The 12,389-nt window shown below is 67.4% G+C and overlaps 3 protein-coding genes across 3 annotated transcripts; 2 read left to right on the top strand and 1 right to left on the bottom strand.

Moving 5' to 3' along the window:
• Positions 1-308: 308 nt before the first annotated feature.
• Positions 309-8,347, bottom strand: LOC129198237 (complement C2-like). Its single transcript, XM_054807392.1, is given in 10 exon segments — positions 309-349; positions 2,519-2,608; positions 2,694-2,840; positions 2,923-3,061; positions 4,220-4,356; positions 4,433-4,528; positions 5,153-5,326; positions 7,833-8,018; positions 8,102-8,149; positions 8,152-8,347. Coding segments are annotated over 10 exon segments (1,227 nt in total). The 5' UTR covers positions 8,321-8,347.
• ZBTB12 (zinc finger and BTB domain containing 12) lies at positions 7,911-11,822 on the top strand. The gene is made up of 2 exons (XM_054807548.1): positions 7,911-7,933; positions 10,602-11,822. The coding sequence occupies exon 2, from the start codon at positions 10,604-10,606 to the stop codon at positions 11,810-11,812; it is 1,209 nt and encodes a 402-aa protein (XP_054663523.1). The 5' UTR covers positions 7,911-7,933; positions 10,602-10,603; the 3' UTR covers positions 11,813-11,822.
• LOC129198236 (uncharacterized) lies at positions 8,603-10,581 on the top strand (the record flags this gene model as incomplete). Its single annotated transcript, XM_054807391.1, has 4 exons — positions 8,603-8,607; positions 9,312-9,954; positions 10,194-10,381; positions 10,509-10,581. Coding segments are annotated over exons 1-4 (909 nt in total), but the record flags the coding sequence as incomplete, so codon positions are not given.
• Positions 11,823-12,389: the final 567 nt, after the last annotated feature.

The raw sequence follows: 12,389 nt of genomic DNA, 5'->3' as shown, positions 1-12,389 counted from the left end.
AGAACAGGGTCTGGGGCATCTCGAATGGGGTTTGGGCACCAAAAATGGGGTTTGGGGCAACTGGGATGGGGTTTGGGGCACCTAGAACGGGGTTTGGGGCACCAAAAATGGGGTTGGGGGCACCTAGAACAGGGTTTGGGGGCATCTCAGTGGGGTTTGGGGCATCTCAGTGGGGCTTGGAGCACCTCAATGCGGCTTGGAGCACCTAGAACAGGGTCTGGGGCACCAAAAATGGGGTTTGGGGGCATCTCAGTGGGGTTTGGGGCATCTCAGTGGGGCTTGGAGCACCTCAATGTGTCTTGGAGCACCTAGAACAGGGTCTGGGGCATCTCAGTGGGGTTTGGGGCACCTAGAACGGGATTTGGGCACCAAAACTGGGGTTTGGGGGCATCTCAGTGGGGTTTGGGGCACCAAAAATGGGGTTGGGGGCATCTCAGTGGGGTTGGGGGCACCTAGAACAGGGTTTGGGGCCTCAAAAATGGGGTTTGGGGCACCTAGAACGGGGTTTGGGCACCAAAAATGGGGTTGGGGGCATCTAGAACGGGGTTTGGGGGCATCTAGAACGGGGTTTGGGGTACCAAAAATGGGGTTTGGGGGCATCTCAGTGGCGTTTGGGGGCATCTCAGTGGGGTTTGGGGCACCTCAATGCGGCTTGGGGCACCTAGAACAGGGTCTGGGGCATCTCGAATGGGGTTGGGGGCACCTAGAAGGGGCTTGGGGGTATCTAAGGTGGCTTTGGGGCACCCAAATCGGGGCTGGGGCATCTAAAAGGGGGTCTGAGGCACCTCAACGGGGTTTGGGGCACCTAGAACAAGGTTTGGGGCACCTCGAATGGGGTTGGAGGCACCTAAAGGGGGGTTGGGGTGTCAGGATGGACCTGAGGACACCAGCTCTGGTGGATCTGAGGTGGGTGGAGCCACCTGAAGGGGGTTGGGTGACCCGGTGGTGGGGGCGGGGTGGGGGCAAGGTCCAGCCTTGGGACCAGGGTTGTGACCGGGCGGGCAGGACAAGCCCATGGGGCCACCACCGCCGTGGCGCAAGAGCAAACAGTGGGTGGGGGCGGCTGGGGCCAAGGACACCACGGGGCGGTGGGGTGGGGGCAGCTGCATGGGGGGCCTGGGGGGGTGGGGTGGGTGGAGTGGCCCCAAAAGCATCTTCGGGGTCCCCAAAAGCATCTTCGGGGTCCCAAACCCACCACTGAAGTTCTCAAACCACCTTCGAGATCCCTGACGTCATCTCTGACGTCCCCAGCCCACCCCTGAGGCCCCCAAACCACCTTTGACGTCCCAAGAGAAGCCACCACTGAGGCCCTCAAAGCCACCACTGAGGCCCTCAAAGCCACCCTCGAGGTCCCCAAACCCATCTTTGAGGTCCCAAGGGTCAGCCTCGAGGTCCCCAAGCCAACCCTGAGGTCCCCAAAGCCACCTTTGAAGTCCTCAAAGCCACCTTCGAGGTCCCCAAACCGCCCTGGAGGTCCCCAAACCCATCTTTGAGGTCCCCAAATCACCCTTGAGGTCCCCAAAGCCACCTTTGAGGTCCCCAAATCACCCTTGAGGTCCCCAAAGCCACCTTTGAGGTCCCCAAACCAACCTCAAGGTCCCCAAACCAACCCTGAGGTCCCCAAAGCCACCTTGAGGGCCCCAAACCAACCCTGAGGTCCCCAAACCAACCTCAAGGTCCCCAAACCAACCCTGAGGTCCCCAAACCCATCTCTGAGGTCCCCAAATCACCCTTGAGGTCCCCAAAGCCACCTTTGAGGTTCCCAAACCAACCTCAAGGTTCCCCAAAGCCACCTTGAGGCCCCCAAAGCCACCTTGAGGCTCCCAAAGCCACCTTTGAGGTCCCCAAACCAAATCTGAGGTCCCCAAAGCCACCTCAAGGCCCCCAAAGCCACCTTGAGGGCCCCAAAGCCACCTTTGAGGTCCCCAAACCAACCCTGAGGTCCTCAAACCAACCCTGAGGTCCCCAAACCAAATCAGAGGTCCCCAAAGCCACCTCAAGGCCCCCAAAGCCACCTTGAGGGCCCCAAAGCCACCTTTGAGGTCCCCAAACCAACCCTGAGGTCCTCAAACCAACCCTGAGGTCCCCAAACCAAATCTGAGGTCCCCAAAGCCACCTCAAGGCCCCCAAAGCCACCTTGAGGGCCCCAAAGCCACCTTTGAGGTCCCCAAACCAACCCTGAGGTCCTCAAACCAACCCTGAGGTCCCCAAATCCATCTCTGAGGTCCCCAAATCACCCTTGAGGTCCCCAAAGCCACCTTTGAGGTCCCCAAACCAACCTCAAGGTCCCCAAACCAACCCTGAGGTCCCCAAATCAACCTCAAGGTCCCCCAAAGCCACCTCAAGGCCCCCAAAGCCACCTTCGAGGTCCCCAAACCAACCCTGAGGTCCCCAAACCCATCTTCGAGGTCCCCAAAGCCACCTTGAGGTCCCCAAAGCCACCTTCAAGATCTCCAAACTGCCCTGGAGGTCCCCAAAGCCACCCTGGAGGTCCCCCGTCCCCCCCCGTGACACCCACCCAGGTACTCCTCCCGGTCCGGCTTGATCTCCAACACGTCCTCAATCTTGGCCACCGCGTCCCGGGGGTGTCCCCCGACGTTGAACCTGCCTGTGGGGCGACGAAAGAGAGAGAGAAGCGGAAGGAGGAGAAGGTCACCCAGGTCCTCCACCGCGTCCTCCACCGCGTCCCCCACCGTCCGTCAGCAGGATGACGACGTGACGGGTGTCCCGCCAGGTCTCGGGGTGACCCATCCTGGCCGCCCGCGCCTTCTGGAAGAGGAGCATGTGGTAGACCTCCATCAGCGCCCCGCGGACGTTGGTGCCCGTCGCGTTGCCGTGGTCTACGGGGAGATGAGATCCACCAGGTCCTCCAAGATGTCCCTCTCAGGACATCGAGGTCCCCTCCCCGACCCCGGGACGCACCGGCGAAGGTCGCGTTCTCCAAGCGGTGGAGAACCTCATCGGCGTCGGCCGACTCGTCCTCGGCCGTGGAGACGATGACCCGGGCTTGGCTGGCGAAGGAGATGATGGCGAAGCTCACGGCCACCTCGAAGCTGCTGAGCTGCGGTGGGGAGGGCGGGGGTCAGGTCCCACCGTGGTCCTACCAAGGTCCCGGCTCCTTCCCCGTGGTCCCACCGAGGTTCCCCGTGGTCCCACCAAGGTCCGAGGCTGTTCCTCCGTGATCCCACGGTCCTACCCCACGTCCCCATGGTCCCACCAAGGTCCCACCTCAACCCTCCATGACCTCACCCATGACCTCACCCGTGGTCCCATCATGGCCCTACCCCATGTCCTCACTGTCCTACCAAGGTCCCAGCTGTTTCTTCATGGTCCCACCCACGATCCCACCCATGATCCCACCCACGACCCTCCCATGATGCCACCTATGATCCCACCACGATTCCACCACAATTCCACTCATGATCCCACCATGATCCCACCACAACCCCACCCATGATCCCACAGATTCCACTCATGGTCCCACCACGACCCCACTCATGATCCCACCATGATCCCACCCACGATTCCACCCATGATCCCACCCACGACCCTCCCATGATGCCACCCATGATCCCACCACGATTCCACCACAATTCCACTCATGATCCCACCATGATCCCACCACAACCCCACCCATGATCCCACCCATGATCCCACAGATTCCACTCATGGTCCCACCACGACCCTACTCATGATCCCACCCATGACTCCACCACAACCCCACCCATGATCCCCCCATGACCACACTCATGATCCCACCATGACTCCACCCATGATCCTACTCGTGACTCCACCACGATCCCACTCATGATCCTGCCACGACCCCACCCATGATCCCACCACGACCCCACTCATGATCCCACCATGACTCCACCACAATCCCACTCATGATCCTGCCACGATCCCACTCATGATCCTGCCACGACCCCACCCATGATCCCACCATGACCCCACCCACGACTCCACCACGACCCCACTCATGATCCCGCCACGACCCCACCCACAACCCCACCCATGATCCCCCCACGACCCCACTCATGATCCTGCCATGACCCCACCCACGATCCCACTCATGATCCCCCCACGACCCCCCCAGCCCCATCGCCCCCAACCACCCCCCATCCCCTTCCCCCCCATCCCCTTCTCCCCCCCCCCAACGTGTCCCCCCCCACCCGTGTCCGCCCCCCACCCGTGTCCCCCACCCACTCGTGTCCCCCACCCTGTCCACCACGCCGGCCGCGCACTCCTGGAAGAGGCGGAAGTTCTCGGAGCGGACGCTGCCCGAGGCGTCGAGGAGCAGGTAGACGTGGAGGGACCCCCGGGGGCTCAGCACGATGCGACGGCCCACCGACGAGCCTGGGGACACGCCCCCACGCGTCACGCGTGGGTGTGAACCCCCCCACTCGTGTCCACCCCACCCCACCAGACCCACCGTTGTGGGGGCGGGCGCCCGCCAGCTCCAGGACGGAGGCGAGAGACGCCCCGAAACCTTCGCTGACGTCCTCGGGGAGGTCGTAGGCGTAGGGGTCTGCGGGGGGGGGGGACACGAGTGGGGGGGGCGGACACGGGTGGGGGGTTGTGAGGGGTGAGGGGGACACGGGTGGGGGGGGATATGGGGGTGTGGGGGGGGCATGGAGGGGGACAGGGGGGAGATGGGGGGCAACGAGGGTGGGGGTGGACACGAGTGGGGGGACATCGGGGGTGTGGGGGGAACACGAGTGGGGGGGCGGCACGGGTGGGGGGTTGTGGGGGGTGAGGGGGACACGGGTGGGGGGATATGGGGGGTGTGGGGGGGGCATGGAGGGGGACAGGGGGGAGATGGGGGGCAACGAGGGTGGGGGTGGACACGAGTGGGGGGGACACGGGTGGGGGGGACACGGGTGGGGGGTCATGGGGTGTGAGGGGGACACGGGTGGGTGGATATGGGGATATGGGGGGGTGGGGAGGGTGTGGAGGGGGACTGGGGGAGATGGGGGGCAACAAGGGTGGGGGCCCGCTCGTGGGGGTGGATATGGGGGGGGGGGACACAACACGTGGGGGGTCCCCAGGGGATGACCGGGGGGGGGGCCCAGCCTCGCCCACCCCCACGAGCGGGCACGGACACGAGTGGGTTCGGGAGGGGGCGGGGTCAGGCGTGGCCACGCCCACTCACGCCGGCAGGAAGGCTCGGGGCCGGACCAGCGCCCCGTTTCCAGGCAACGGCGGTGGGCGGGGCCCAGCAGCGTCAGCCCCGCCCCGCAGCGCACGTGCACCACCGCCCCCCGGTGCCGGCCACGCCCCGTTAGCACCCCCCCGGCGGGGGGCGGGGCCGGCGGGCAGTCACCCTCTGGGGGGAGGGGGCATAGGTCAGGGGAGGGGGGCACGGGGACCCCCCCCACCCCATCGGGACCCCCAACCCCCCCAGACCCACAGGGGACCCCCCCAACCCCCAGGACCCCCCCAAAACCGAGACCCCCCCACCCCATCGGGACCCCCAGACCCACAGGGGCCCCCCCCAACCCCCCCCAGGAGCTGTAGGGACCCCCCCAACCCCCAGGACCCCCCCAAAACCGAGACCCCCTCCACCCCATCGGGACCCCCAACCCTCCCCCCAGACCCCCAGGACCCCCCCAACCCCCAGGACCCCCCCAAAACCGAGACCCCCCCACCCCATCGGGACCCCCAGACCCACAGGGGCCCCCCCCAACCCCCCCCAGGAGCTGTAGGGACCCCCCCAACCCCCAGGACCCCCCCCAAACCGAGACCCCCTCCACCCCATCGGGACCCCCAACCCCCCCCAGACCCCCAGGACCCCCCCAACCCCCAGGACCCCCCCAAAACCGAGACCCCCTCCACCCCATCGGGACCCCCAACCCTCCCCCCAGACCCCCAGGACCCCCCCAACCCCCAGGACCCCCCCAAAACCGAGCCCCCCCACCCCATCGGGACCCCCAGACCCACAGGGGCCCCCCCAACCCCCCCCAGGAGCTGTAGGGACCCCCCCAACCCCCAGGATCCCCCCAAAACCGAGACCCCCTCCACCCCATCAGGACCCCCAGACCCACAGGGGACCCCCCCTCCCCCAGGAACCCCCCAAAACCGAGACCCCCCCACCCCATCGGGACCCCCAACCCCCCCCCAGGACCCCCCCAACCCCCAGGACCCCCCCAAAACCGAGACCCCCCCACTCCATCGGGACCCCCAACCCCCCCCCTAGACCCCCAGGACCCCCCCAACCCCCAGGACCCCCCCAAAACCGAGACCCCCCCACCCCATCAGGACCCCCAACCCCCCCAGACCCACAGGGGACCCCCCAACCCCCAGGATCCCCCCCAAAACCGAGACCCCCCCCCCCAACCCCCAGGATCGGGCAGTATTTTTGGGGGGGTCCTACAGGGATTTTGGGGCTCCCAGATGATTTGGGGTGGGCGATTTTGGGGCCCTAAGATGGATTTTAGGGGAGGATTTGGGGGGCTCCCAGGGGATTGGGGGGCTCCGGTGTTGCTGCGAGGGGGGAGTGGGAGGATTTTGGGGGGTCCCGGGGGGATTTGGGGGGCAATTGTGCAGCTCCCAGGGGATTCTGGTGACTCCCAGGCGGATTTGGGGTTCCCAGGGGGATTTTTGGGGGCGATTTTGGGGTCCTAAGAGGGATTTGGGGGCAATTTAGGGCCCCAAAGGGGGATTTGGGGGCTCCCAGGGGGATTTGGGGGGGGTTCCCGGGGGATTTGGGGCTCCCGGGGGGATTTGGGGGGTTCCCGGGGGGATTTGGGGGCAATTTAGGGCCCCAAAGGGGGATTTGGGGGAGGATTTGGGGGGTTCCCAGGGGGATTTGGGGGGGTTCCAGGGGGATTCTGGTGACTCCCGGGCGGATTTGGGGGGTTCCCAGGAGGATTTTGGGGCCCTGAGATGGATTTGGGGGGTCCCAGTGGGATTTGGGGGGGTTCCCAGGGGGATTCTGGTGACTCCCGGGCAGATTTGGGGGGTTCCCAGGGGGATTTTGGGGCAATTTAGGGCCCCAAAGGGGGATTTGGGGGAGGATTTGAGGGGTTCCCAGGGGGATTTGGGGGGGGTTCCAGGGGGATTTGGGGCTCCCGGGGGGATTTGGGGGGTTCCCGGGGGGATTTTGGGGGGGGTTCCGGGGGGATTTGGGGCTCCCGGGGGGATTTGGGGGCAATTTAGGGCCCCAAAGGGGGATTTGGGGGAGGATTTGGGGGGGTTCCAGGGGGATTTGGGGGGTTCCCAGGGGGATTTTGGGGTTCCCAGGGGGATTCTGGTGACTCCCGGGCGGATTTGGGGGGTTCCAGGAGGATTTGGGGGGGTTCCCAGGAGGATTTTGGGGGGGGGGTTCCAGGGGGATTTGGGGGAGGATTTGAGGGGTTCCCAGGGGGATTTGGGGGGGGTTCCAGGGGGATTTGGGGCTCCCGGGGGGATTTGGGGGGTTCCCAGGGGGATTTTGGGGGGGGTTCCAGGGGGATTTGGGGCTCCCGGGGGGATTTGGGGGGTTCCCAGGGGGATTTTGGGGGGGGTTCCAGGGGGATTTGGGGGCAATTTAGGGCCCCAAAGGGGGATTTGGGGGAGGATTTGGGGGGGTTCCAGGGGGATTTGGGGGGTTCCCAGGGGGATTTTGGGGGGGGTTCCAGGGGGATTTGGGGGGGTCCCAGGGGGATTTGGGGGCCCTGAGATGGATTTGGGGTTCCCAGGGGGATTTGGGGGGGTCCCAGGGGGATTTGGGGGCCCTGAGATGGATTTGGGGTTCCCAGGGGGATTTGGGGGTGATTTTTTGGGGGGGGGGTGGGTTACCACGGGAGGGTCCCCGGGGGCTGAGGGGGGGTGGGGGTGGGGGGGTGCCTCACCGCCGTCATCGCAGACGGGGCTGGTGCCGTTCCAGACCCCCCCGGGTCGGCATCGCCTCCGCTCCGGCCCCCGCAGCACGAACCCGTCGTCGCAGGAGAAGGTGAGGACGGCGCCGGGGGGGTAGGACGGGCGGCGGGGGGAGAACGACCCTTGCGGGAACGACAACGGCGACGGGCACCGCACCTCTGGAAAGGGGGGGGGGGGGTTAGGGGTGTCCTGGGGGGGGGGGGCTCTGCCGTGACACCCCCAAAACCCCCCCCCCCCGCACCTTTGCAGACGACGGGGGCGTCTCCCCCGGGGGGGGGCAGCGGCCGGGGCGGTGCCGGGGGGGTGGGTAGGGGTACGTGCCCGGGGGACAGCGGGTTCCGGTGGGGGGACAGGTCGGGGGGACGCTGTCAGCGAGGGCCGAGTCGGGCTGGACCCCCCCGAGGAGGAGGAGGAAGAAGAGGAGGAGGAGGAGGAGGGGGGGGAGGAAGGTGAGCGCCATGGCCGGGATGGCGGGAAACCGGCGGGGGGGGGGGGGGGGGAGCGCGGGAAAAAGGGGAGGTGGGCGGGGCCAGCGGACGAGGCCACGCCCCAAGGGTGGAGACACCCACAGAGGACACGCCCACTGGGCGGGGCAAGTAAATGACACTCCCCTTGGGGGCGGAGCAACCAGCGATGGCCACGCCCACTTAGAAACCACGCCCCTCCCTTCCACCGCCCTCTTCCTCCGCAAGATGGCGGCGCGTTGCCACGGGAACGGGCGGCGCCGCGCGGTCGCGGGCTGATGACGTACAAGGGGAGGGCGGAGCCGCGCTCCCACAATACCCCGGGGGGAGGCGGGGAAGGGGGGGGTCGCCCCCCCCACTCTTCCCCCCCTCCTCCTCCTCCTCCTCCTCCTCCCCCCCCTCCCCACCCTCCTTCCCCTTCCCGGCCGTGTCCCCCCGCAATCCCACAATGCCCCGCGCCGCGCCCCCTCCCCCGCCGCGGCCCCTTTAACGGCGCTGCCGCGCGCCGGCGGCGCTCGAGGCGGTAACGGCGCGCGCGGGGGGGGGGGAGGAGAGGCGGCGGTGGCGGCGGCCAATGGGGGCGCGGATTGGGGGGGGGGGGGAGAGCGCGCGGGAGCGGAGGAGGGGGGGGGAGCCAATGGGGGCCCGTCCCGCGGGGACCAATGGGGGCGCGGGGGGGCCCCGCGCGGGCCAATGAGTTGGGGGGGGGGCGGCGGCGGCGCGGGGGGGGGGGCGTGGTGACGTCAGCGCGGCCTTGTCTCCCCAGGTGGAGCCACGTGACCCCCGGTGACCCCCCCCCCAGTGCTCCCAGTAACCCCAGTAACCCCCCCCCACTGCTCCTGGGCCCCCAGTAACCTCTGCTACTGCTCCCAGTGCTCCCAGTAACCCCCCCGTCCTCCCAGTGCCCCCCATCACCCCCTCCCAGTGCTCCCAGTAACTCCCCCTACTGCTCCCTTTCCTCCAGTAACCCTCCCCAGTGCCTCCCAGTCTCCCCATACCCACTCCCAGTCCCTCCCCAGTCCTCCCAGTCCCTCCCAGTCTCCCCATACCCACTCCCAGTCCCTCCCCAGTCCTCCCAGTCCCTCCCAGTCCCTCCATCACCCCCTCCCAGTCCCTCCCAGTCCCCCCATCACCCCCTCCCACTCCTTCCCAGTCCCTCCCAGTCCCTCCCAGTCCCCTCATCACCCTCTCCCAGTCCCTCCCCAGTGCTCCCAGTCCTTCCCAGTCCCTCCCAGTCCCCCCATCACCCCCTCCCAGTCCCTCCCGGTTCCTCCCAGTCCCCCCATCACCCTCTCCCAGTCCCTCCCAGTCCCCCCCAGTCCCCCATCACCCATTCCCAGTCCCTCCCCAGTGCTCCCAGTCCCTCCCAGTCCCCTCATCACCCTCTCCCAGTCCCTCCCCAGTGCTCCCAGTCCCTCCCAGTCCCCCCATCACCCTCTCCCAGTCCCTCCCAGTCCCCCATCACCCATTCCCAGTCCCTCCCCAGTGCTCCCAGTCCCTCCCAGTCCCCTCATCACCCATTCCCAGTCCCTCCCCAGTGCTCCCAGTCCCTCCCAGTCCCCTCATCACCCATTCCCAGTCCCTCCCCAGTGCTCCCAGTCCCTCCCAGTCCCCTCATCACCCTCTCCCAGTCCCTCCCCAGTGCTCCCAGTCCCTCCCAGTCCCCTCATCACCCTCTCCCAGTCCCTCCCCAGTGCTCCCAGTCCCTCCCAGTCCCCTCATCACCCTCTCCCAGTCCCTCCCCAGTGCTCCCAGTCCCTCCCAGTCCCCTCATCGCCCTCTCCCAGTCCCTCCCAGTCCCTCCCCAGTGCTCCCAGTCCCTCCCAGTCCCCTCATCACCCTCTCCCAGTCCCTCCCCAGTGCTCCCAGTCCCCCCCAGTCCCCCCATCACCCATTCCCAGTCCCTCCCCAGTGCTCCCAGTCCCTCCCAGTCCCCTCATCACCCTCTCCCAGTCCCTCCCAGTCCCCCCCAGTCCCCCCATCACCCATTCCCAGTCCCTCCCCAGTGCTCCCAGTCCCTCCCAGTCCCCTCATCACCCTCTCCCAGTCCCTCCCCAGTGCTCCCAGTCCCTCCCCAGTCCCTCCCAGTCCCCCCATCACCCTCTCCCAGTCCCCCCCAGTCCCCCCATCACCCATTCCCAGTCCCTCCCCAGTGCTCCCAGTCCCCTCATCACCCTCTCCCAGTCCCTCCCCAGTGCTCCCAGTCCCTCCCAGTCCCCCCATCACCCCCTCCCAGTCCCTCCCAGTCCCTCCCAATCCCCCCCCCCCCCCTCCCAGCCATGTCGTCGTGCGCCGAAGTCCTGCGTTTCCAACTTCCGGGCCACGAAGCCGCCGCCCTGCGGAGCATGAACCGCCTGCGCGCCGAAGAACGTTTCTGCGACGTCACCATCGTGGCGCGGAGCCTGCGCTTCCGAGGTCATCGCGTCATCCTGGCCGCGTGCTCCCCTTTCCTCCGCGACCAATTCCTCCTCAACCCGGCGGCCGAGCTGCGCGTCTCGCTAGCCCACAGCGCCCGCGTGCTGGCCGACCTCCTCCTCTCCTGTTACACCGGCGCCCTCGAATTCGCCGGCCGCGACCTCGTGAATTACCTCACCGCCGCAAGCTACCTGCAGATGGAACACGTCGTCGAACGCTGCCGCGGCGCCCTGGCGCGTTTCATCCAACCGCCACCCCCCGCCGCGCAACCCCCGTTGCGACCCGCGCCGCCCCCGCCGCCGCCTCCGCCGCCCAAACCCGAGGAGGACGAGGAAGAGGAAGAGGAGGACGACGCCGCGCCCGATGTCTGCATCGTCAAAGTGGAACCGGCCGCCGCCGCCGCCGTGGCGGCGGCGGCGGCGCGAAGACGGCGGGGACCGCGGGTTTGGCCGCAAGCGACGGTGACGGCGGCGGCGGCGGAGGGAACGGCCCCCCCCGAACCTCCCCGGCCCCCGCCGCTCGGCGTGGTGAAGGCGTGTTACAGCCTGGCCGAGGACGCCGAAGGCGAGGGGCTCCTCATCTTCCCCGGCGGCGGCGGCGGCGGTGGCGGCGCGGCGCCGGCGCCGACATCATCATCATCGGACGAACCGAACGTGGCCAACCCTTCGTCTTCCTCGTCGTCGTCGTCGGCGCGGTGCGGTAAATGCGGCGAAGCTTTCCAAGGCGTTGAAAAATTGGTGTTCCACATGCGCGCCCAACATTTCGTCTTCATGTGCCCGCGTTGCGGCAAACAGTTCAACCACAGCAGCAACCTCAACCGCCACATGAACGTCCACCGCGGCGTCAAATCCCACGGCTGCGGCGTCTGCGGCAAAAGCTTCACCCAAAAATCCACCCTCCACGACCACATGAACCTGCACAGCGGCGAACGTCCCTACCGCTGCTCCTACTGCGACGTCCGCTTCGCGCACAAACCCGCCATCCGCCGCCACCTCAAGGAGCAGCACGGCAAAACCACGGCCGAGAACGTGCTGGAGGCCAGCGTGGCCGAGATCAACGTGCTCGTGCGTTGAAAAAAAAAAGGGGGGGGGGGGGTTTTGGGGGGGGGGGTTTTGGGGGAGGGGGGGGAACTGGCCGGTGTGGGAATGTAGGGGGGGGGGGTTGGGGTTGCTGTGGAGGAGGGGGCTGGGGGTGACCCCCTCCCCCCCCCCCAAAAAATGAGAGGTTCAGGGGTGACCCCTGCCATGGAGGAGGGGTCTGGGGGTGACCCCCCCCAAAAAATGACAGGTCCAGGGGTGACCCCCACTGTGGAGGAGGGGGCTGGGGGTGACCCCTTGCTGTGGAGGAGGGGTCTGGGGGTGACCCCCCCCAAAAATGACAGGTCCAGAGGTGTCCCCCACTGTGGAGGAGGGGTCTGGGGGTGCCCCCCCCCCCCCAAAAATGACAGGTTCAGGGGTGACCCCTGCCATGGAGGAGGGGTCTGGGGGTGACCCCCCCCAAAAATGACAGGTCCAGAGGTGTCCCCCACTGTGGAGGAGGGGGCTGGGGGTGACCCCTTGCTGTGGAGGAGGAGGCTGGGGGTGACCCCCCCCCAAAAATGACAGGTCCAGAGGTGTCCCCCACTGTGGAGGAGGGGGCTGGGGGTGACCC

Source organism: Grus americana, chromosome 32, assembly GCF_028858705.1.
Source record: "Grus americana isolate bGruAme1 chromosome 32, bGruAme1.mat, whole genome shotgun sequence".
Classification (NCBI taxonomy): Eukaryota; Metazoa; Chordata; class Aves; order Gruiformes; family Gruidae; genus Grus; species Grus americana.
The sequence above is the reverse complement of the archived record's forward strand: the minus strand, read 5'-3'. Positions and strand labels throughout refer to the sequence as shown.